This window comes from Dasypus novemcinctus, chromosome 24, assembly GCF_030445035.2.
Source record: "Dasypus novemcinctus isolate mDasNov1 chromosome 24, mDasNov1.1.hap2, whole genome shotgun sequence".
Classification (NCBI taxonomy): Eukaryota; Metazoa; Chordata; class Mammalia; order Cingulata; family Dasypodidae; genus Dasypus; species Dasypus novemcinctus.
Genome location: NC_080696.1, coordinates 41,734,685 through 41,758,334, shown reverse-complemented (window position 1 = coordinate 41,758,334; position 23,650 = coordinate 41,734,685). Strand labels below are relative to the sequence as shown.

Sequence of the window (23,650 nt, the reverse complement as noted above, 5' to 3'; positions counted from 1 at the left end):
AATGTGTAAAATGGGAAAGTTAATAGCACGGTACCTACCTCCCAGAAGGAATATATACAGCTTGGCTCAGAGCCTGGCATGCAGCAGTTGCTTAATAGCTGTTGGCTGTGACTTGCCCACTTCCTCATTTCTCCCCCTGGGATCAGGATATGCCAACCTCAGAGTCTGCCTTTCCAACCACCAGCACTCAGAGGAAGCCACTCTCAAATGAAGTCTAGGGGATCTGGGGACAGACACCGTCCTCCAAACGTGAAGCTGTAGGTTCAAGTCCTGCACCAGCTATATGACTATAAGCCAATTATTTCACCTTTGCCAGCCTCAGTTTCCTTACCTGTAAAGTGAAAATAATAATGCCTGTGCTGCCTGCGCCACTGAGTGCTATGAGTGTCAAAGAAGCCGATCAAAACCATTATCTCTATGGTGCTTTGCTATTTGCAAAATACTGCTGGGCTCTTTTTTTTTTAATATTGCATTAGAAAAATATGAGGTTCCCATATAACTCCACCTCCCCTCACCCCACTCCTCCCCCCATAACAACAATCTCCTCCATCATCATGAGACATTCATTGCATTTGGTGACTACATCTCAGAGCACCGCTGCACCTCATGGTGCACATCATAGCCCACACTCTCCCACAGTCCCCCCAGTGGGCCATGGGAGGACATACAATGTCCGGTAACTGTCCCTACAGCACCACCCAGGACAACTCCAAGTCCCGAAAACGCCTCCACATCTCATCTCTTCCTCCCATTCCCTACCCCCAGCAGCCACCATGGCCACTTCCTCCACACCAATGCCACATTTTCTTCTGATTACCAATCACAATAGTTCATGAATAGATTATCAGTAAGTCCACTCTAATCCATACTCTATTCCTCCATCCTGTGGATCTTGGAATGGTTGTGTCCACTCCACATCTGTAACAAGAGGGGGCTTAGATTCCACATGGATGCTGGATGCAATCCTCCTGCTTTCAGTTGTAGGCACTCTTGGCTCCCTGGTGTGGTGGTTGACCTTCTTCACCTCCATGTTAGCTGAGTGGGGTACGTCCAATAAACCAGAGTGTAGGAGCTGAAGTCTGTTGAGGCTCAGGGCCTGGCTATCATATGGTCAGTCCAGAGATTCAGATCCCCTGGGTATATATTAAACCCCAGCATCAACTATAGTTCTGGTAAAAGTAACAGGAGAGACTTGTGAAAAAAGATCACATCTGAGTCCACCTCCATCACACAGAAACATAAACTCCAAAGAAGGGCCAACTGACATGGCACTGAACTCCATCTGCCATGACCATAGAACCTGTGGGTCTCTGTAGCCCTCCGAAGAACCAACACCTGGGGTTGTATCTACTTTATCTGTACTGCTGGGCTCTTATGTCTCATTCAATGAGAAGGTGGGGAAAAACATGTTGTAAATTGTATAGGGCTAAATGAAAGGGGTGGAGTAACTCACAGATTCATGAGGGCCTGTAGATATGAAGGTTCTCTGTGGCAGTCAAGTCTACAGTGTAACTGATATGAACTCACGTACAAATATGGTTAGATCTTGATGACTTCTCCAATAAATACACCCAGGAAACTCCTGCTTTATTAGCAGGAAGTTCAGTGTCATTCTCAGGAGGCCTCACACACACACATCCAAATTATATAAGATTGCCCAAGGCTTACTCAAGCCATAGGGCTCAGAGTTTTTCTAAAAGTGAGGTAGAGAGAGGCCCAAGGTTGTCAGTTGACCAGAGCTGTTGTTTCTGTTGTTGCCACATGGTGTCACTGTTGAACACTGGTCCTGCACAGCTCAGTGGAAAGAGGCTCAATTAAGAGGGATCATGTATGTGAAGACCTACTCCAAGATGACTTACTGTGTCCACCTACACAGAAGGGAAACTTCTACTGTTTAAAAAAAAAAGATTCTACCTCAGCTGCCCTTTTGTGATCCACTAATGATAAATAAATCAATAAACAAACAAATAACAATAAATATTCAGGCTCAGAATAGCAGAATGACTTTTTCAAGATCATCCAGCAAGCTAGTGGCAGGGTCAGATTTTCTGATTTCTTATTCAGTGTTGTTGCAACCTCCCTATTTAAAAATTAGAGAATGATATAAAATCAGTAAACCGCACTTTTTAAAAAAATTAAATAACCACAATTATTCAATGGGTGAATGTTGTCAAAAGGGAGAGGACATTATTATTCTTGAACATCTACCTATTACTTGCTATGCATTATGTTCAGTATATTACATATATATTATCTTGTTTACAAATCATCATACCAGCCCAGTAGTTCCAGTGGGCATTATTACTCCTATTTACAGATGGGGAGTTGAGGCTGAAACCAGTTAAGTAATTTGCACAAAATAGCAATTCAGAACTTTGAACCCATGTCTTTCTAGCTCTAAAGTGGAAGGGCAGAGTTCCAGCTAGATTGAATAAAATTTTTAATGATCAGGAGGAGGAGGGAACATGAGCTAAACCAGAAGAACATCATGGAAAATGTGTTTGCTAACTAATGTCTGGCTCTTAGAGCTTTTCTCCCTGTGACAAGTATTTCAAGTACTTTTAAGGTCAAAACCAGGAGTAGGGTGAGGCAAGAGAGGCATTTAGGATGCAAAAGGAGGCCCCCACTTTCAGGGTCATGCAAGTGCAAGCTCAGCATTCAGGTCCTCCTTAAATGTGGCATTCTAGGCACCACTCTTGCCTCATCCTAGGCCCTGTTCTGTTCAAGATTCCAATCAAGAGAGGAAAAGAAGTATTAACAGATCCAAGAGTAGGTCTTCCAAGGCCAGATTTTCTGATGCCAGCTCCTTCTCTCTGCAGGTCCCCTACTCACACAGCCTCTTCCTGCATGAGGGCTGGCCACTCTGTCTGCGGGATGAGGTTGTGGTCCACCTGGCCCCCCTCAGTCCTCTCTTATTACGCCAAGGTGACTTCTACCTCCAAGCCGAGCCCCAGGAAGAGCAGTCTGTCTGCATCATGATTAAATATCTTTCCATGGACCTCTGCAGAGTAGATAAGAAGCCTGTTCCTGAGTCGTCCCATCCTATACTTTTCACCCAAGAATGGCTGGAGGCCATCAACAGAGACTTTGAGGGTGACCCCCTACACAGCTGCCTGGTAGCATCAGAAAATGGGGTTTCCCCCATACCTTGGACCAAGATAATCAACCCAGAATTTGTGGATGACAGACGCCAAGAAGCGAATGTCCTCTCCCCAGCCCGGGGAGCCCTTCAATTAGAGGCACTTGATTTGAGCAGCCCCCAGGAGCTGCACCAGGCAGGGTTCCCAGGCAGTCAGGTGTTTTTTGCCCAGAGTTTGACAAAAGGGAAGAACAGAACACATGGCAACAAGTACCCAGGACTCATCAAGGTAGAGCAAGCCAGGCCTGGAGAAATCACCTTCAGGACGGACAGTGTGAGCACCCAGGACTTGGAAGGAGACTATGTGGCACTCCTGGAGTTCTCCCAAGAAAGGAGAAAAGGGTTTCCCAGTCGGGAAGTGGAGGAATCCAATGGGTGTTCTTTCAGGGCCCTGGAGGAAGTATCCAAAACTAAGGAAATCCCTCTCCCTCTCTCTCAAAGGATGCTGCCTCTCTCAGGGGCCAATGGGGGATCTACACTAGAAAAACGGACTTCTGTGAAGTCGGCAAGCTCAGAAGAAGAGCTTGGCATCGTGGGCTTGAGCAGCAAAGTCAACCATAAAGTACCTGCCCCCGACTCAGAATGCCAGCCTCAAGAGCCCTTCCTCAATGTCCTTGAGAGCCCGCTCAACTGTGCCTCGGGCTCCGAGGCAGGTGCCTCAGGAGAGTCAGCTGCCTCCAAGACCCAGGAACCTCGGGAGCACCCAGAGAACAGGACCCAGCCCAGGACTGGAGCAAAACAAGCTTCCTCTTCCCACCTGCCCCCGGATTCTCCTCCCGATGCGCCAGCCTCTGAAACAAAGGTGGAGGCGAGGGCCAGGCAGGGAAATGGGAGACTTCCCAAGCCCATCGCTGGCCCTAGCCAAAGCACCTCCTCTTCTGGGTCTCTCACTCCTGGGCTCAAGTTCTTGTTCTTGAAAGGGCAGAAGCAATCTCCTGGGCCCCCAGGGAAAGCCTCGCTCCAGCATGATGGGCCCTGGAAAGTCCTGTGTTCTCTCTACTCTCCCAAATCCAACCAAGCCAAGTCCTTGGGGAAAGGTAAGGTGTCCCCTTGCTCAGCTCGGTGGGGGAACTCTTCTTCTGGAAGGCAGTTCTGGACATAAGGGACAGAGACCCATCTGGGCTGGCTCGATGTAAGAATTTAGTGCAGCATGTGGCCTGCACGGGAAGGAAATGGCATGGGTCTGAAACTGAGAAGGCTTTTTGACCATGTCAAGACTACCTGGGTTCACACCCCAGCTTCCCCAGGCACTGGCTGTGTGACCCTGGCCAAGTACTTAGCCTCTCTGAGCCCATGTTTCCCTCTCTGTAAAACAGGAATCTTGCCTATCTCATAGAGTTGTTCTGAGGGTTCAAAGAGATTATCAAAAGTAAAGAGCTTAGCACAATGCCTGGCGTAAAGTAGGAGATCAATAGTTGCAAGGTATTCTTATTAGTCAGAAGATGAAAGAAAAAACCTTTTCCCCTGGAAAAGTCCGTCTTCTGCTCACCACCCTTTCCCTTGTTGTTGCTTTTCCCCAGCTGGATCAACTCAGACGAAAACATCTGGCCTGGCTGCTGACTCAGACCCACTGATGGGGGCAAAGAACGGTTTCCCAGAAGCTTCTGCAAGTCCTTCAAAAAGAGGCCCCAGCCTGGATGAGGCACTCCCGGGACCTGAGCCTAGAGTTGGGGTTCTCGGTGTCGAGATCTTCCATTCCAGGATAGCATGCCTGCCAGGTCCGGGGTGGGGGAAGGGGGCTTTTAGGGGAAGGGGCGGGGAGGGCCAGGGGCGGCCCCTGCACTTCCCGACATGCTGGTGGGTATGGGGAGGCAGGGAAAGCCCCGGAGGCCAGGGTACTGGACCACGCCCCCTGAGGGCTCAGTTTCCTCCTGTCAACAAAATGAAAGCCACTTCTAAGCATCCTCCCTCCACCTAAAGTTCTGTGACAGTAAAGGCGGGTGTCTTAGGTCCAGTTCCCTAGAAGCAGAGCCCTAGGCAGGGATTCTTGGGAAAGGGATCTATGGAGGGAGTGCCTCCAGGAGAAGCAGGTGGGGGGAGCAGGACAGGGCAGGGAAGGGGCAGAGCAAGGGTGTGGGCTCAGCGGAGACCAGCTGCAACTTGACCCCACGGGGAGCCCTGGAGCCTGGATCCCACCGCAGGGTTGGCTCCGCCTTCAGGCACAGAGGGCTGGCCTTTCGTGCTCCCGTGTCTGTCAGTCATTAACTGCGAGCTGATTCTGAGGTGGGGACAGGGGACAAGGCGAGGCAGTGACCACGTGGCAAGGGCGATTCTTCAGACCAGGGGGCATCTGGTGGGCCATTTACAGCCAACGCTTATAGCCTCTGGGGTTTGGGTTTACTGGCCTGATGAGGGGCTCTGGGGACGGGGCATGAACAGCATCCAACCGGGGGCATTACCACCCTGTTCAATATTCCTTCATCATTGCAACAAATATTTACAGAGCACCTGCTGTATGCCAAGCCCTAGGCTTGGCCCTAAGAATTCAGCAGGGAACAAATCTGATGTGTTCTCTGCCCTCAGGAAACCTACATTCTAGAGAGGGAGGAAAATTCAAAAGGTAAGGAGGAAAATGCGACATTGGGAAAATTCAGGGGGCTATTTCAGGAGCACAAATGAGGTCCCTTATGAGGCTTGGGTTTGGGGGAAGTCAGGGAAGACTTCCTGGAGGAAGTAATGGAAACCTCAGTCCTGTAGTATGAATAGAAGCTATCCAAGTGAAAGGTTGAGGAACAGTGTCCTATACAGAGGGAACAGTGTTCCATACAGAGGGAACAGCATGTGCAAAGGCCTGGGGACAAGAGAGGCCACAGTGCTTCCTGTGAACTGAATGTCCTGAAATTCTATTTTATATCATAGACTTCTATATCTGGGCAGGACCCTGGGCACTGCCCTAACTCATTGCAGCTCCTGGAGGTTGTCATCTGTCCTCTTCCTGGTCATTCTTTATGAAGCTTGTGCTATTTGTGCCCATATTAATTGCACACAAATGGTCTCCTGATTCTGTTTGGGCTGTCACATTCCAAGGGCTCAAATTTGGTCATTGAAGAAGAGACCCTCATTCTAGCTCTAGCTCTTCTACCAGCTGCCTATGTGACCTTGGAAGTGTTGCTTGACCTCTCTGGGCCTCAGTTTCCCATTTCTGTAAGAAGAGAGAGGAAGTAGACAGGAATTAGATCGTTCCCATAAACATAAGAACTTGCTGTAACATTGCTCATGTTAATCCATTGTAGGCCCCTCAAATCTCTCTTCAACCACTGCTTCAATTCTTTTTCCTTTTACATCAAAACTCCAGAAAAAGAATTGTCTATGTTCCCTGACTCTGCATCTCCTCTCCTCTAACTCTCTCTTCAACTCACTCTATTCAGAATTCCTTCCCCACCTTCACATTAAGACAGGTCTTTTCATGGTCACCAGTCACCTCCATGCTGCTAGATCCAGTGGTCAAGTCTCAGTTCTCATTGTCTTTGACTCATCAGTAGCATTTGACACAAATAACCACTATCTCCTTCTTGAAATACCTCCTTCACTTGACTTTCAGTCTTCTTACTCACCTGGTTTTCCACCTGCCTCTCTGGCCACACCTTCTCAGTCTCATTTACTGGCTCCTCCTCATCTCCTCAGCCTATAAACCCTGGAGGGATCCACTCACTTCCTAGGTGATCACATGCAGTCTCACTATTGAATATCTGTTTTAAATGCTGTCTCTATACTGACAGTAACCACACTTATTTTTTGGCCTGGATCCTGTCCATGAACTCCAGACTGATTCATCCAACTGTCTGCTTGACGTTTTCTACTTGGACTTGCATCTCTAACCTATCATGTCCAAATATGAACTCCTGATTTACACCTTCCCCACAACCTCCTCGTCTTTCCTCATCACAGGAAAAGATGTTAGTTTCATCTTTGGTTGAGCTCTTTCTCTCACACCCCACATACAAATTCTTCTCATATTTTGTCAGCTCTCCCATCAAAATATACCCAGAATCTGATGACTTCACACCACCCAGGTCTAAACCAGCATGACCTCTTGCCTGTCGCAGTAGCCTCCTCACTGGCCTCTCTGCTTCCACTGGAGCTTTCTTGTAGCCCAAACAGTCCCAGAGTCTATGCTCCAAGGTCAAGAGCTGCTCTAGGACAGCCCTTGTGAAGCAGGCACCCCAGGCTCTCCTTTCCTTTCTTCAGGTCCCTTCAGTTCTGACCTTTCCATAAATACCTATTCTCAGGAAAGGTGTGAGTGACTGTTCACATGCTGCAGGTGAGGGTGTATAAAATATTCGTTTTTTATCTTTAGAATGTCTACACATTTTGTATTCTATTTAAGACTATATTCAGCATGCTTGATTCAATATGAAAAGGCTTAAACTGCTTGCCAAGTAAATTACTTACCATTTCTTCCAAACCTTGGAATGTGCACCAAGTTTTCTGTGGTTTTTTTCCATCACTACCTCCTCCCACCTTGCCTTCCCTCCCTTCACTTGAGACTCATAACCCAATTCAGACTGCTCAGCCTCAAGGCAGGGGCCCCAGGGGCTAATGGTGGTGTTTCTGGCATCAGTTGTCAAGTAAGACAAAAGCGCTTCTCTGACCCAGCTGAAGGCAAGTCAGTCGGGCACCTGCCCATTATGCTAATTTACTCAGCCAGCACTTGTTGTGTGCAGATCCCTGTTCTAGGCAGTTGGTTGGGGAACCAGACACCTGAACTGTACCCCAATATGAAATGCCCTGAGTGCTTGAACTCCTGGCTACTCAAAGTGTGGTCCAGGAACCAACTGGATGGGCATTGCCTTGTGAGGAATGCAGAATCTCAGGCTCCTGCTCAGGCCTGCAGAATCTGCATTCTAGCAAGATCCCCAGGCACATTAAAGCTTGAGAGACACTGCTCTAGCCATCCATCCATTCGTCAGTCAATCACAGACATGGATTATCTGTGCTGAGTGCTGGGGTGCAACCATTAGTTGCATGAGTGTACACTTTTCAGGAGCTTTCCATCTTGCAAGATCTAGAGCCCTGTGTTTTTAGCAGCAATCTGGGGAGGGAGGCTTCTAAAGAGGGACACAGAAGATGCCTTCCTTGAGGAAGTGGCATCTGGGCTGTGCTTTAAAAATTGAGGGAAGGGCATACCTGGCGAAAGAAACAGCACGAACAAAGGTACGAGGTGGGAAAAGGCTCAGGCTGGTTTAGGCAGTGACAGATGACACAGTCCAGCTGGGCCGTAAGTGACAAGGGGAGACTTAGTATATGAAATGAGGCTAGAAGTGTATGCAGACCCTGGGGAGTCTTCAGTGCTAGGTCAAAAAGCTCGTGCTTTCTCCTACAGGCCACGCGGAGCCATGGAAGGTTTTTGAGTAGGGGAGTAGCACCATCAGAGCTGCAACTGCAGTGGTCATCAGGTTTACAGCTTCCATCTCCTGGTGTAGCCCACGGTGAAGGGGCAAGTCAGGCCTGATTCCACCTTGGCTGGCAGGTCGGGTACCTGCGTCTGTGGGGGCCTGGGAAGCTGCTTTTCTTCTCCAGGTCTCTATTGCTTCGTCAGGGACATGGTGCAGTATTTCCTGACATGAGTTACCCAAGGGCTACACGGGGACTTGCTATGGACATAGACAAGCATCTCCAATGTTGCAAGTTAGGCAACTTTTTCATGGCTTAATTATTTCAACCTTTTTTACTTTCTATTATGAAAAAATTAAAACATGGAAAAGTAGATAGAATAATATAATGAGCACCCATATACTCATTACCCAGATGCAATAAATCTTAACCCTTAAGCATATTTCATTAATTTTCCCCTGAAGTATTTTGATGTAAATTTCAGATCTTAACATTTTACCCCTAAGTGCTTCAACATGAATCTCTTAAAAACAAGGACAGGTTCTCCAACCGTTAGCACGTCTATCCAAATTAAAAATAATTCCCTAATAGCTCTCAATAGTTTGTTCATATTTAAATTTCCCCGGCTGTCCCCAACAAAATGTCTTTCCTTTTTTAATTAATAAATGAATATTAGGGGGAAAAAACCCCATGATATCAAAAGAATATAAAGTTTGTATATATATATATATATCTTTTTATATATATACACTTTTTAAATTATGTCAAAATTTTAAATGTATGTAAAAGAAAGCATGCTCCAGGCCGCTGGCCCCCTGTTAAGGCTCGTGAAGGGGGTAGCTGTAAAGGACCTTGCCCATCGTGGAGGACTGGGTGGTGGTCAGAGCAGGCAAGCAGCTCCGGAGGGCAGCCTCAGAGTCCAGGCTGGGGGGCTTCTCTGAGGAAGCGGCTTTCGCGCTGGATCTTGAAGGCTGACTAGGAGTTCGGAGCTCCCAGGAGAACAGGAGAAGAGGTCTCCCCGGCAAAGGGGCCAGTACGGGCAAAGGCCCGGAGTCCCTAGACTGGATCACGTAGTGGGTGCCGCCCAAGGTCCCACTGCTCACGTGTGTCCTCTGTCCTCCAGGCGGCCGGGACAGGGCAGGACGGCCCCTGCTCCTGGTGTCAACAAACGAGGGGGCCTGGGAGGCACCCTGGTGCTCGGTCTCAGAGGTCACCAAGCTGCTGTCCTACCTGTGCACCATTCCCAGGTAAGGGGCTGGACCACCTGGCCGCTCTGTCCCCACCGCAGCCCTCTCGGCCCTGGACCAGGCACCGAGTGGAAAGAGCTGCGCCCTTCCGACTGGTCGCCTGTTCACAGAGGTGGGGGTGGGAGGGGGGCAGGACCAACCCAGCCCCTGCCCTCAGGGATCCCCCGTGGCGAGACGAACAGTGTGCAAGAAGCAAACCACGGGCCAGCGGCTTCCAGGAGTGTCAGCGGGGGGAAAAAGCAGAGGAACGTGTAGACAGCCGCGCTCCAGCCCGCGAGGGCACGGAGGGCTTGTTAAGACGGATCGCAGGGCCCCAGACCAAGAGCCTCCCATGCAGTAGGTCTGGGGAGGGACCCGAGAGCGTTCATTTCTAAGAAGCGTCCAGGTGCTGCTGCTGCTGCTGCTGGCCTGGGTAACAGATTTCGAGCAGAGTTGTAGAGTGAGAGGGTGGGATGGCCAATTTCAACTGGGAAATCAGAGAAGGCTTCTCTGAAGAGGTGATGTTGGGGCATCTGAATTATAAATATTGAATAAATGAAGGAAAGAATGAATAGGTGAAGGAATGAAAAGGAAGGAAGGAATGAGAAATGCATGAATGAGTGGGGGGAGTGAGCCAGCGAGTGACGGTGACCCAGGCTGATTCCTTGCAATGCCTCTACCCCCTCCCCCTCCCCCCCCCACCCCTGCCCCTATTCAGACTTACTGTTGGACTGGCGGGGGAGGGGCTCCGTCCCCTCCTCTGAGTCGCAGCCCCCCCCAGGCGGTCTTAGACGTGCTGTTTGTTCAGGGCTGTGGCTCTAACCTAGAGCTTCCTCGGCTGGGGGTGGGGGTGGAGGCACAATGGAGCCCTTTGTAACCTTCCAAGCACGGCCCCTGCACCTGCCGGCCCCGATTGCTCTTCCTCCAGTCCTAGGCGGAGCGGCTTCTCTGGCCAGAAAGGGAGACCGGACCCCCTTTTCTGAGCTGAGAAGAGGCCGGGGGAGCAGACCGCACTCTGGAATCCTATCAGTTTGCTGTGTGGCCTTGGGGCAGTCACCTCCCCTCCCTGAGACTCTCCTGAAAAGAGGGGATGGCTTCACAGAAGGGCCCCGAGGACCAGGTGGGGCCACACGTGGGAACAGGTTGAGAGGAGCATGCAACGCTTTGTAAACTGTGGCGTGCGGTGCGCACGAGGCTCTGGTGTGCTGGGCTTGTTTTTCCATTGGCTGGGCTGGTGCCTCTATGGGCCCAGCTTCACGTTGCCTGGTGGCACGTGGCACCCTGTCCTCTAGCAGCTTCCAGGCTGGCGGCAGAGACAAGTCTGAAAGCAAGTCTCCATTCCAGCACTGGGAAGGGCCAGAAGCAGCTGAGGATGTCAAGTCAGAAACCTGGTGCCACCTCCGAGAGTGCCCCTTCACCGTTCTGTGCCTTGGTTTCCCCTTCTAAGACAATAATAGTAGCAAGCATTTGCATCCTTCTAGCTAAATGAACCTAGTCAGTCCTCAACTCCGTCCTAGGAAGCTGGCCTTATTATCCACATTTAGAAATGGAGAATCTGATTCCATAAGAGGTGGACTAACTTACACTATGCAATGGACAGTTGTAAGGCTTGGCGGCAGTCGAGGGGTTATTTTCCAAACCTGCTTGATCATCAGAATGGCCAAAGTTACTTGTAACTATACGGGCTCCCTGGCCCCACCCCAGACTTGCTGGCCAGATTTGGGGGGGGAAGGGGATACAGGGAATCAATATTTTAGCAAGTCCTGACAACCGGGGTCAGTTTGGGAAATTCTATGGCAGTCATTAAAAATTAAGCCACACTAAATTCGGTGCACTGGCTGGACCAGTGAGAGTATTTTAGTTGCAAGGAGCAGAAATTCCAAATCAAAATGTCCTCACTAATGAGGAAACCTTCATCTCATGTGTCTGCCTTGCAGCTCCTTTGAAGAATTTTTTAAAGGAGAAAATATCTTTCCTAGAAGTCCCCCACGAAACTTCCCCTCACACCACATTGGCCAAAACTGGCACATCCACATCTAAAACTATCTTTGACCAGGGGAACTGAGCTGCTACTGTTGGCCTCAACCAGTCAGAAGCCAGCCCCTGGGGGACATGGCTGTTTGGAGGGAGTTAGAAACTCGAACAAAATCCAGGTTTTGGCCATACAGAAGGGGTGGATGCCTGCCAGGTGATCCGCACCAAGCAATGGGGACAATGACGATAGTGCTAGTCATCAGGGCTGTGGGAGAGGGCTGGGCAAGGCACTGTGGGAGCAGCACAGAGGGAGTGATGGACTCTGCCTGGAGAAGAATCATGGAGGGCTTCCTGGAGGAAGGGCACCTTCGAACTTGGTCTTGTGGGATGGACAGTTCACCGAAGCTTTCTGGCGGTTTCCATCACCTTCCACTAGATCCTTCCCCCGGGAAGACCCCTGGTCCACCCAGAAAGACTGCCAATTCTGTTTACCACCCACAGGGCTGAAGTTGAAACCAAGGGGCTGGCGGTTGTGATCGATGCCAGGAAACAGCCCCCACACCCCAGTCTGGTCAGTGCCCTGCAAGCTTCCCAGGTGAGTGGGCACTGGGGAACCCCAGTCCAGCAAGTCTTAGGAGCCACCGGGGGCCTCTGATATCCATGGAGCCGGGGGGGCTCAGAGCTGGAACCAGGACCCCCTGACACCAGCCAGAGCCGGGCAAGGCCTCTCAGATGCAGCCAACAGAGAGCCCAGCCCAGAGAGGACGAAGGCAAAGGGAGCCGTTGGTTCATGTACCTGGACAGTCCGGGAGTTACATCTCACCTTGAATGTGGCTTGATCCAAGTGCTCCCACACTGTCATCAGGACCTGCGTCCTTTCTCTCTCCACTGCTGGCTCCATTCCCTGGGAGGGTGTTATTCTCAGTGGGGCTCCCTCTTGGTAGCAGTATGGCCCCCCGCTAAGTCCAGTAGGAAAGAGAGAGTCTTTTCCCAGAAGTCTCAGCAAAAGTCTCTGGTGCCTCGTTAGCCTTGACTGGCTCAAACATCCATCCCTCAACCAATCCCCGTGACCAGGGGGATGTAACGCATTGATTGGCTTAGCCTTAGCACACATCACACTTGTGTCCTGAGAACGGGGAAGGAGGGGATTCCTAACTAGCCCTCATGGGCAGCAGGAGAAGTGGAGGTTGGACATATGCTAACCCCATGTTCCAACCTCCTTGCTTGATCGTTGTGGGAACTGAGGCCCAGAAGGGAAGGTCATCTGGGAAGTCTGCACTGCAGCTGGGACCTGCTGCTCTCTTCCAAGGATGTACCCTCTAAACATGTCACAAAAGGTCCCAGCCAGGAACAGCCCCACGCTATCCCTGTGGCCCAATTCCCCGCATCTTAGGGGAGAAGAAAGGGAGATCAAAGTGGATGGGAGGCTCCGTGAAGGCCTGGGCACCTGAAATGGTTCTCTCTGCAGGCTCTTGTCCCAGCCTCCACCCATGCTGTGCTCTTCCTGGGGGAGAAGGAGGCTGCTGTCCAGCTGGAGACACTACCTGACACCCAGGTAAGGGCGAGGCAACAAAAGCAGGTGAGGATGGGGTCGTTGGCCTTGAGGTGAGCTGGAGCGAATGGAATAGAGAATTGCAAAATTCCCAAGCTAGACGAGGCCTTGATGTTCCAAGTGTAGTCAATCAATACAGGGCCCAGTGCTCCAGCTTTCCAGTCCTGCCCCCGTGGCAGGCATCCCCCAATCAATCACAGAATTCTTTTTCCCTGGCAATCCTTGTCAACTCCTGATGGGCATGACCATATGACTGAGAGTTGCACCTGACATGAGACCTATTTGACAAGCTTCATCTGGTCAACTCCCCCTCCTTTTTTTTCAGATGGGGAAACTGAGGCCCAAGGCCACACAGCAAGCGAGAGGCAGGCTGGGGTCTCCTGACACACAGTCCAGTGCCTTTTCCATATTGCTGCCCTGCTCTTCCTGCATTTCTCTCCCTAATTAATACAGATGCTGAGTTGATGCGGGACTTTGCAGGGAAGAGTCCTGAAGCTCCTTTAATCTGTACCAGATACCACGGTCACGCGCGTGGGCACCAGTCCTCGCCTGCTCGGGGAAGTGACTTAAAAGGTCTCGCTCTTCCTCCTCGTTTGTAAAGAGGCACCCCGTGAGCTGGAGATGTGCTTTCCAAATTTTTGTATGTTACAAATCACTTGAGGATCTCATTAACCCATTCTAATTAAGCAGTTCAGGATGGGGCCTGGAGCTCTGCGTTCCTAGCCTGCTCCTAGGTGATGCTGCTGGTCCATGGACCACACTTTGAGTAGCAGGGATAGTAGTTGGGTCCAAGACACCACGGAAGCCCCTAATCCCAAGCTTATGGATCTGGAGCTGTTCCCAGCATGAAGTCCACACCTCCCTGCCTAGAAGCACTCACTCGGTCATGTCTTCTGGGACACTGTTAGGATCAGTCCCAAGAAGGAGATGGCCCCTCTGGTGGGTCACCAGAAAACAGGGCAAGGGTTCCAATGAGGTTTCATCACATGAACCAGCTTGCATCAGTTTGTGTGATGGTCTGGAGAGCTGTGCTGAGAAAGAGCCAAGCTCAGAGGGAGTTACTGCTGTGATTGATTAGTGATGCCTGCCTTAGCCAGAGGCTGGGAGAGTGGCAGCACGAGTGCTATTATTCTGCCAATCCTTGACCAGGCCTGGTTCTGAATTCTGATTTGTCAGAGCTTCCAGAGAAGAAACCAACTCTGAAAGCTGGGGGCCGGCCTCAGATGTGGGGGTTGGAGTGGTGGTGGGTGGGGTTCTGGGATGGGCCTTCTCAAATGTCCGTCTGCACCCTGAGTCCCCTGGCCCTCCTCTTCTGTCTGCAGGTGGAGGTGCTGGCCTCACTGAAGGCCCTCAGCCACCACGTGGACCCCAGCCAGCTGCCCGCCGCCCTGGAAGGGCCCTTCCCCTACTGCCACAGCGAGTGGGTGCAGTTCTTCCAGGTGCCTGCCGTCCCAGCCGCTGGCCGCCACCCTCACCCCTTCCCTTCCTCCCCTCAGTCTGTGCCCATGGAACCATCGACCCTGCCAGGTCCCCAGACAAAGTCATTCAACGAACGTTTACAAAGAGAGTGCAGAGTAAAGTGGTTAAGAGCTCAGGCTCTGGGGCCAGACTGCCTGGGGTCCAGTCCCAGCTCGGCTGAGTGACCTTGGGCAAGTTGCTTGCCTATTCTGAGCCCTGGTTTCCCAGGGGGATAATGATAGAACCTCCTCGCGGGGTTGTCATGAGGACTGATTGCATTCATGCAGGTAAGGAGCTTAGAAGCGCCTGGTCCACGCTAAGAGCTGCCAGTGCTAAGTAAAAGTTAACCTGCAGGTGTCTGCTCTGTGGACCCACACGATGCAGGGAGCTCAGGGTCTGATGGGGGAGGCAGACCCATTCCTCATTGTGAGAGGGAGGAAATAAGGAAACGGCCAGTGCCGGGCTCCTTCCCAGGCGGTCTCAGGCCCTCCTCACCACAGCCCTGCAAGGGGGCGTCTCACGCCCAATTGAACACACGAGGATGGGGCAGATTGGGCACATGGAGCATTAGACCAGGCGGCACCAGCCCATAAATGCCCGCCCAGGGCCGCCTCCCTCCCGGGGCCGCTCAGCCTCAGCGCTGTTCACGGTTCTGCGTCGGGGCCTGGCTTGCGCGCTGGAGTGTTTCGCAGCGTTCTGGCCTCCACCTAGTTGTAACAAGCACAAATGTCTGCAGACGTTGCCACGTGCCTCCTGGGGGCCGAACCACTCTCACCTCCCCATCGAGACGCTCTGGTCTCTCCTAACGGTCTAACACGGTGCTTGGTTTCTTTCGCTTTATGCCTCAGTGCTCTTCTTTCTAAAATTGTGTACATTTTGCATAGGCAGTATATTCAGAATTCAAATGGTACAAAAGGGTTTGCAGTGTAGAAGCTTTCCTACTTGCCCCTCAGTCTCCCAGGTCCCTTTCCAGAGGCATCCAATTAATCCAGTAACTTTTGTACTGTATTTTAACTTCAAAATTCTTAAGTGAAATGAAATCTATCAGAATATAAACCTGATAGTGAAGGATGCTGACACTGTGCTGGACGCTCTTCTAAGTGCCTTCCACAAAGCAGTCCTGTGAATTCTCATACACCTGTAAGGCGGCAACTACTGCCATCCGCATTTCACAGTGGAGGCAGGTCGTGGTGCTGGGCTCAAGGGGGACCCAGCAAGGATGCCCCCCTATTCCTGCCCTCTCACCCTCCCGCTGTCCCCTCCCTCACGGTGTCCCCACTGGCCTGGGAGTGGGGGCTGGTCTTCTTTCTCTCCCGGAATGGCCCCCAATGCTCTCCAAATGTGGTCTCCAGACCAGCATCATGGCATGGCCTGGGAACTTTTTAGAAATGCAGACTCTCAGGCCCCACCCAGGACCAACTGTATCAGAAACTCAGGGTGAGGCCCAGTAATCTGTGTTTAACACCCTTCCAGGCGATTCCGACGCAGCTAGAGCTTGAAGCACCTCCCAACATCAGGTGTCCTCCTGGAGGGGGGGTGTCCTTCCCCCTGGCCCAGGCTGACACCCCTGCCCTGGCCCTCTGTCCTGCAGAAGTTGGACCCTTTCCTTGCTGACCTCCGCCAGGCCTCCTGCCTGCTCCAGGCCTCCATTGAGGAGTTCGAGAAGGGTGACCCCCCGGGGGGGATGCAGGTGAGTCCGGAGTGTGGGGTGACAGTCACCCCACACCCACACTCCATGGGGCGCGATGAATGGGACACCGGGGGGAGATGTCCTCACCCCTGCTTTTCACTCATTCATCCAACTAATATTGCTGGGTACCCACGATGTGTCCCATACCGGAGACCCAGCCTGGAGCAGGCAGGTCTCTGCCCTCATGGGCTCAGGGTGCAGTGACGGAAGTAGTCACGTAAAAAGTAAACAAAGAGATGAATATGCAATTACAAATTGTGCCAAATGCCATGAAAGCAAGACCAGATGGAGCGTCAAAATTCTGGTGTCCAAGGAGAGCCTCTCTAACAAGGTGGCATTTAAGTTGAGGTCCGAAGGGCAAGAGGGAGCGGGCCGTGGGAATAGGAAGGGGACGGTGCTCCGGGCGGAGGGTGAACCCGTGCAAGCCCCCAGCATGCCTGCAAGGCAAGGGGGCCGGTGTGGAGCAGAGGAGGAGGTTAGGGGTGGGAGAAGGAGAGGAGAACAGAGGTTGGCAGGGGCTGGGTCAAGTTGGGGATGGGTTGGGAGTTGAGTCTCGGCCTCCAGGGAAGCCACTGGAGGGTTTTACGCAGGGGGATGCCGGAGATCAGATTTGCACCAAGGTCCTTCCAGCTGCAATGTGGAGAATGGACCACAGGGGGAGCCAGAGTGCGGCAGGAAGATCAGCGAGGAGGTTGGGAAGGGGTCCCAAGGAGATGGGGCTGGGACTCAGGCGGTTGCCATGGTGATGAGAGGCAAGGTGGGACGACTTCAGATGTTTCAGAGATAGAAAAGACAGACTTCCTGGGGGGCTTTGAATGCCAATCTGGGGAAGTCGGGGCAGTTGAGGGAGAGTGTGGACCAGGCCTCAGGCCACCTGTCCGCCCTGGCAGGAGGCTGCCTCGAGCCTGAGCAAGTCCAAAGAGCTGATGGAGGCCGTGCTGAGCGACCCGGGCCTGCTGAGCCTCCAGCGGGAGGGCGGCGCGACCCTGGCCAGGCTGCAGCGGGAGGCCAGCAGGCTGGACTTCAGCCCCGAGGTCAGGTAGGGACAGCAGGCGCCTCCTCCCCACCCCGCCCTGTCCTCTGGCCTGGGGGCTGGGAGCCGAGGCCCCCAGAGGCCCAGGACCGGGGTGTCTGCAGGGCGCTGGCCCCACCCTGTCCTCTTCCCTGCCCTGTGCCTCCTTCAGCCTGGGATGGGCAGGGGGGGACAGCTTCAGCCCGTCCCTGGTCACCCTTACGTACCAGCACTTTCTCTGGCGCGTGCTCTTGACCTTCCAAGGCCAATCCCGTTTAAGAACCCGGGGGGGATCAGCTCATCCTCGTTTGGCTGATGAGGAGCTGGGGCTCTGAGAAGTGAAATCCCAGCTTGGCCACGGGGATGGGAAGTCAGGCCACAGCGCCCACCCCCCAGGAGCCCCCCAGCCTGGCTGGGAGAACTTCGTGGTGTGTCGGGGATCTCAGAGCCACAGAATAAAGTACACACGTTCCTGGAAAGTTCCAACTTCTTAACTGTAACAGGCAGAGGAAAGTCAGTAAATAATGGTGAATAGTTACAAAAATTTTTTGTGTGTTAGAACAAATTCAGAAGTCAAGTGCAAGTTTAGGAACACTGTTATTTATTTAACCAACACTTAAATAGCACTTCATATATGTACAACATTGTTATAAGGGCTTTACAACTACTGACTTGTTTTATTTCCACCGAGGAAGGTGACTTAGTCTTATTTGCCTATTTTACGGCGGGGAGACACACAGCTGGCGTGTTGTGGAGTTAGGACTACAGGTTAGGCAGCCTGGCCCCAGAATCTTGGCACCTGGAGCTGTGCTCCCAGACTCGGGGTGGGGCGGGGGGCGGAGAGGGTGGCCAGGTTCAGAGATGCCCCGTGGGGCTGGCACAACGAGCCCCCAGCCCCTTCTGTCCACCGTAGGCGCCCCCCCCAGGCCCTTGGCCACAGGCAGCTCCGCCAGGGGGCGCTGTGGTCCCACAGGTGCCTCCATGCGTGTCCTCTGAAGGGTCCAGGCGGCTCCTGCCTCTCCCGGGTGGGCTGGCATTTTCCATCCCATTCACACACCTTGGGCCTCAGCCCTTCCCTGGAAGGGGGGCGGGCAGCGACCCTGGGAAACGGTCAGATGGGGAGGCCCCGGCTCCTTCTCGTCTCCTTTCCTTTTTCCTCCTGAAGTGGGACATTCTAAGTTGGGGACTTGAGGGGCGTGGGGAAAGGCCCTGGAGTCCTCGACTTACCTAAATGTTGCCACGCCTGAAATCACCCCCCCCCCATCAGCACCCCTTCTTCCACGCCTTCCTGGCCTTGACAGTTTTCACACAGGAAATGCTCTAACTCAGGCTTCCGTGGGTGAGAGCCGGGCCCCTTCTCTGGACCTCAGGGTCCCCACCTGTGAAAGGGCGGTGGGTGGAGGGCCGCGTGACAGCCCTCAGCCCCGCTGCAAACGCTGGGCGCCTCCTGCGCGCCGGGCACGTGGTCAGGGGGGCTGCGTGCCTGAGGACCGGTTCTCAGCCCCGGCAGCTCCCTGGAACCCCCTGAGCAGCTTTGGAAAGTGCCGATGACCAGGTCACACCCCCAGAGGGTGGGCTCAGCCAGCCTGGGGTGGGGTCTAAAAAAACTCCAGGGCGGGGGTGGGGGGCGTGTGTGTAATGTTGGTTCAGGGCTGAAGCCAAGGCCCTGGGTCATTTAATCCTCACAGCCATCCATGGCGTGGGTCCTGTGATTGTCTCCACCTTACAAATTAAAAACAGAGAAAAGAAAGGTTGTGAAATTTGCACAACGCCCCATGACTAGCAGGTGGCAGAGCTGGGATTTGAATCCAGCTTGGTTCACGCCTTCCTAGAGAAGGGGAGCGCTCATTTCATTTCCTGCTATATTCTCTGGGCCTCGTGGTCTCATGGGGGCCAAGATTAAGGCCCAGAGATGGGTAGCGACCTGTCCTGGGTCACACAGCGAGTTGGCAGCCAGGGTCCCAGAACTGGGCAGAGTTGGGGGTGGGAGAAGGGGCAGATCTATGGGCAGAAGTGCTGGGGGGGGGGTAGGAGGTGGGCCTTCTCTCACCCTCCTCCCCGGCCCAGGAGCCACCTGGACGACGCCGCTGCCCTGTACAGCCTCGTGGACGAGCAGCTGCACGTGCTGGTCACGGCGTCCAACCACCTGCTGCGGCGGCTGGAGCTGCGCGTCCGCCTGGGCCGCCTGGAGGCTGCCATCCGCCAGGTGAGCGGGGGCCACGCGGGAGGCCGAGGGGCCGCCCGGCCACCTCCACACGACGGCCCTGCTCCAGACCCCAGGCGGGAGCAGGAGCAGGGCTGGGGGGCCTGCCGGGGCCAGACAGGCGTCCACGGGGCCAGCAGGCGACCAGGTGCTCACGAAGGGTCTAACGAGCGAAGACATAACCCCAAGGGCTGCACTTCTTGAGCACCAGCTGTATACTGCGCCCTGGCCAGAGCCTTCGTGTCATCACTTCCTGACCTTGTCGCCTGCTAGTTTGGGGGGGAGGTGTTAGAACCCCCTCTCTGCACAGGTGAGGGAGGCAATGCCAGGACACGTCATGTCACCTGCCCGTGCAGTCACACACCCGGGGGTCTGACCCTGGAGCCCTCACTTAGGACCCCTTCGCCCCACCGCCGGTGCCCGGGATCAAAGCCTCCCTCCGTGCCTTGGGTGTGGGGCACGGTGGTCCCGCACCCGGACCCTGGAGCCAGACGGCCCAAGCGTCAATCCTGACTTTCGAGCGCTGTGACCCTCGACGAGCTATTCGACTATCCTGTGCCTCAGTTTCCTCATCTGTTAAGTGGGGAAGAATATTAGTGCCTGTCACATTGGCTTTTGTGGGGAAAAATCTAGTTAATATGCATTCTTTAAGACACCGCAGAATAAGAAGGAGACTTCAGCTCACGGAGGTTCCACCCGCTCCGCGCTCAGGGAATCTTCACGTCTGCCCTATTTTATCCATGAGTAAAATGAGGCCCAGGAAAGGGACACGATGTGTCTTCCTCGCAGAGGGATTCGTGGCCGGGCCGAGCTCTCCTCTCCAGGAGGCAGCTCTCTCTCTAGCGTGGTTTGCACACTCCCAGGGACAGGGAGCTCATCACCCCAAGGAACCCCTTCTATGACTGGGCTGCGCTGAACGGGTAGAGGAAGCTGAAATTTGCTGCCCTGTGACTTCATTCAGGCCAGTGAAGGCCTACTATGTGCAGGGCACCGGGCCAGGCCAGATGGGGCCCCACTCGGGGAGTCCTTCCCCCTTCGGATATCTGAAGAATGTGCCCCTGCCCCCTGGCCCCGAGTCGTTGCTTCTCCTGCCCAGGCCTGGGCAGGCCTCAGGCCAGGCCAGGGGCACGGGCCCGGAATGGCTGAGGACAAGGAGACCCCCGTCTCCCCCGAGGGAGGGGTGCCGGGAGAGGGCGTCTCCCCAGGGTCCCTCCAGTCCAGGCTCCCCCCCCACCGCAGGTCGGAGGCTGGATGGAGCGGGAAGGGGCCCGCTGCCTGCAGGCGCTGCCCCCCGAGGCCGAGGCCGGCGGCTTGGAGACGGTGGAGGCGGCCCAGGCGGCGTTTGAGGAATTCTTCCTTCAGGCTGCAGTGCGTTCAGAAAAGGGAGGGCAGAGCAGAAGGGAGGGCATGGGATGGGGGCGGGGGCACTGCTCAGGCGAGGGGAGGAGGTGGGGACGAGTGAGGAAACTTCCAGAAGGCCACGAGGGATTCGGGTTAGATGTTATCACCAGGAAGAGACCACCTGCCTGAGAGTCCCCTGGAGGGTTATTAAAACGCAGACTCCGGGGCCACCCAGGCCCTCTTGCGACAGCCTTGGAGATCGGGAGCTGGGAATCTGCATTACTTTTGTCTTGGACCCTGGGACACAGCGTGACTGAGCCTCTGCCTCAGCCCTCAGGAACTCCCAGGCCACTGGGGGGTGGGAGGGATGGACAGAGCAACAACAGGCAGAAAGGAAGGGGCTCTGGGGGGCATAAGCCCCTAGCCCAGACTTGGGGTCAAGGAGGCCTTCCTGGAGGAGGTGACAGAGTCCCAGCTAGGTGAAGTGATCTGCCCGGGCGTTCAAAAGCCTAGCTGAGCCCCTCGCCGGGTGCTGGGCCCTGAGAGTGTTATTAGGGTCCTCGTTTCATAGATGAGGAAGCCGAGGCTCGGTGGGGCGGCGGGAGGCTGCTGGCCTCTGGGGGAGGCCCCGGCCAGAGCAGGAGCTGAGCGGACGCCGGTCCTCACCCACGCAGGCGCAGTACCGCCGCGGCCTGGAGCTCTCCAAGCAGGCGGCCCAGCTGGCAGCTGCGGCTGGAGAGGCGGGAGGGGCCAGCGAGGTGGCGGGAGCAGGGTCCCTGGGGCTGGCACCCTTCACCGCCACGCAGAGGGCCTTCCAGGCCAAGCTGACCCACTTCTACATGGCGGCCGAGCGGAGGCGCACGGACCTGGGGACGCTGCTGCACCTGCACCGCTTCTGCAAGAAGGTGAGCCCTGCGGCCCCCCTCAGAGACCCCAGCTGGGCCCGGCAGGCCGGGAGCCGCCTTCCTGCACTGCTCAGCCTGACTCCTCCCTGAAGCCTGGGACGGGGAGAGGGCGTCCCCCGCGTTGTCCAGAAGGGAGGCCAGTGGTGAAGTTGTCACTGTCCCAAAGTGGGTCCAGCTGACCCCTGACCCCAGCCTGTCCCCGTCATACCAGGCAGCCTCCCAGGGCCTGGGCGTCAGTTCTTGGAAGACCCTCAGAAAGCACCTGCTTTTTTAAACTTGGAGTTCAGGGAGGGAGCCTAGACCCTTCCCAGAATTCCATCAGTTCTCATTTGTTCTCATCAAAGATCTCTGCAAGCAACGTCAGGGGGCTAGGACCACCCCAAAGGGCCCCAGGCTCAGAACCTAACCTTGATCTCCATTCCAGAATTAGGGAACCGGATCAGAGAGACACCAACACTTAGCCGAGGTCACACAGCAAGCCAGCAGCAGACTCCCGTTCTAGTGCTCTTTTCTCTGCCTCACTGTGCCCTGGCTGGAGGTGGAGGGAGGGCAGGGAGGAGCTGGGGAAGGACAGGACAGACAGTTGGTTGAGGGTGATTTTGACCAGGAAGAAGGAAGGGGTGGCCCTACTGTGTGTGTAGAGGGGGAGGGATTGTTGCGGTTGAAGGCAGGAGGAACTCTGCCATCTATCATCTCCTGTCAACCCAATGCACCAAGGCTGATCTGCTCCATTTTACAGATGAGGAAACTGAGACCCAAAGATAGGAGGGACCTGGCCCCCAGAGCTGGAGAGAGGAAGAGCTGGGGTTTGAGCACAGATATGCCCGTGCTCTAGAACAGGCCCTAGGTCCTTCTCCAAGGAAAGGAGGGGAAATGGCCACAGAGTCCCCGTGTCCAAGCAGGCATGATAGATGAAAACGGAGATGGAGCTCATTAGCTCAGCCGTCGGGCCGCCCACGTCACTGAGTGCCGTGCAGACCCTGCTGTGTGCACTCACATACCTTGCTGGTTCAATCTTCACCATCTCTTTACGGGGAAAGGCACCGACATTGTTCCCATTTTACAGATGAGGAAACTGAGGCCCAAGAGGGGATGTGACATGCTCAAGAGCCCCCGGAGGGTCAGTGGTCAAACAGGACTGGATTTAAGAGACCCCACCCCTCCTGAGTCCATGTGGCCAAATCCCTTGTATGCCTGATGGGGAAACCGAGGCCCATGGGGAGCAGGGAGCAGCCTGGCAAAGCCGTGACTCAGCACACGCCAACAAGGACAGACGTGGGGAGGGTCTGGCCCAGCCTCTAGCTGCCAGGCGGGTCCTGCACACCGGGGGGGGGGGGGGGGGGGCGGGCAGGGCGTTTCCAAGGGCAGAGGGAGGGACCCTGGTCGACTTGGGAGAAGGTGAGAGGCAGAGGTGGGCAGCCGCCTCGGGGACCTCCCCTCCCCCCAGCTGTGCTGAGGTCGGAGGCGGAGGTAGGGGCGGAGCCTGCGCCTTAGAGTTAGGGGTGCACGCACCTGCTCGGGCTCTGGGACCTCAGCTCCCCTCTTCCTGACTCGAGGTCCCACTGCTCCTCTGTAATAGTAACAATAATAGCAACTCACGCTCACGTGGTTGTTCCTACATGCCAGGCCCTGTTCTAGGCATTGCTATCGGTATTACCCTTATCTAACACATGAAGGAACACAGAGAGGTCAACTAACTCACCCGAGGTCACACAGCCAAGAAGTGGCAGTACTGAGATTCAAGCCCAGCCCATCTGGCTGTAGTGCCAGCCTCGCCAGGAGTACAAACATTAAGTTAAATATAAGCAACTCCCAC

At 54.3% G+C, this 23,650-nt stretch overlaps 1 protein-coding gene across 2 annotated transcripts in view; it reads left to right on the top strand.

Moving 5' to 3' along the window:
* KIAA1755 (KIAA1755 ortholog) overlaps positions 1–23,650 on the top strand; it is a 39,246-nt gene that overhangs the window by 12,927 nt on the left and 2,669 nt on the right. The window contains exons 3-13 of one of the 2 annotated variants that reach the window (XM_058287069.2): positions 2,820–4,176; positions 4,660–4,857; positions 9,597–9,720; positions 12,175–12,268; positions 13,142–13,228; positions 14,548–14,664; positions 16,275–16,373; positions 17,264–17,412; positions 19,453–19,591; positions 20,828–20,956; positions 21,604–21,834. In XM_058287069.2, coding sequence (XP_058143052.1) covers positions 2,820–4,176; positions 4,660–4,857; positions 9,597–9,720; positions 12,175–12,268; positions 13,142–13,228; positions 14,548–14,664; positions 16,275–16,373; positions 17,264–17,412; positions 19,453–19,591; positions 20,828–20,956; positions 21,604–21,834 — 2,724 coding nt within the window. The remainder of the gene's footprint in view (positions 1–2,819; positions 4,177–4,659; positions 4,858–9,596; positions 9,721–12,174; positions 12,269–13,141; positions 13,229–14,547; positions 14,665–16,274; positions 16,374–17,263; positions 17,413–19,452; positions 19,592–20,827; positions 20,957–21,603; positions 21,835–23,650) is intronic. The other variant, XM_058287070.2, reaches the window with a different exon arrangement.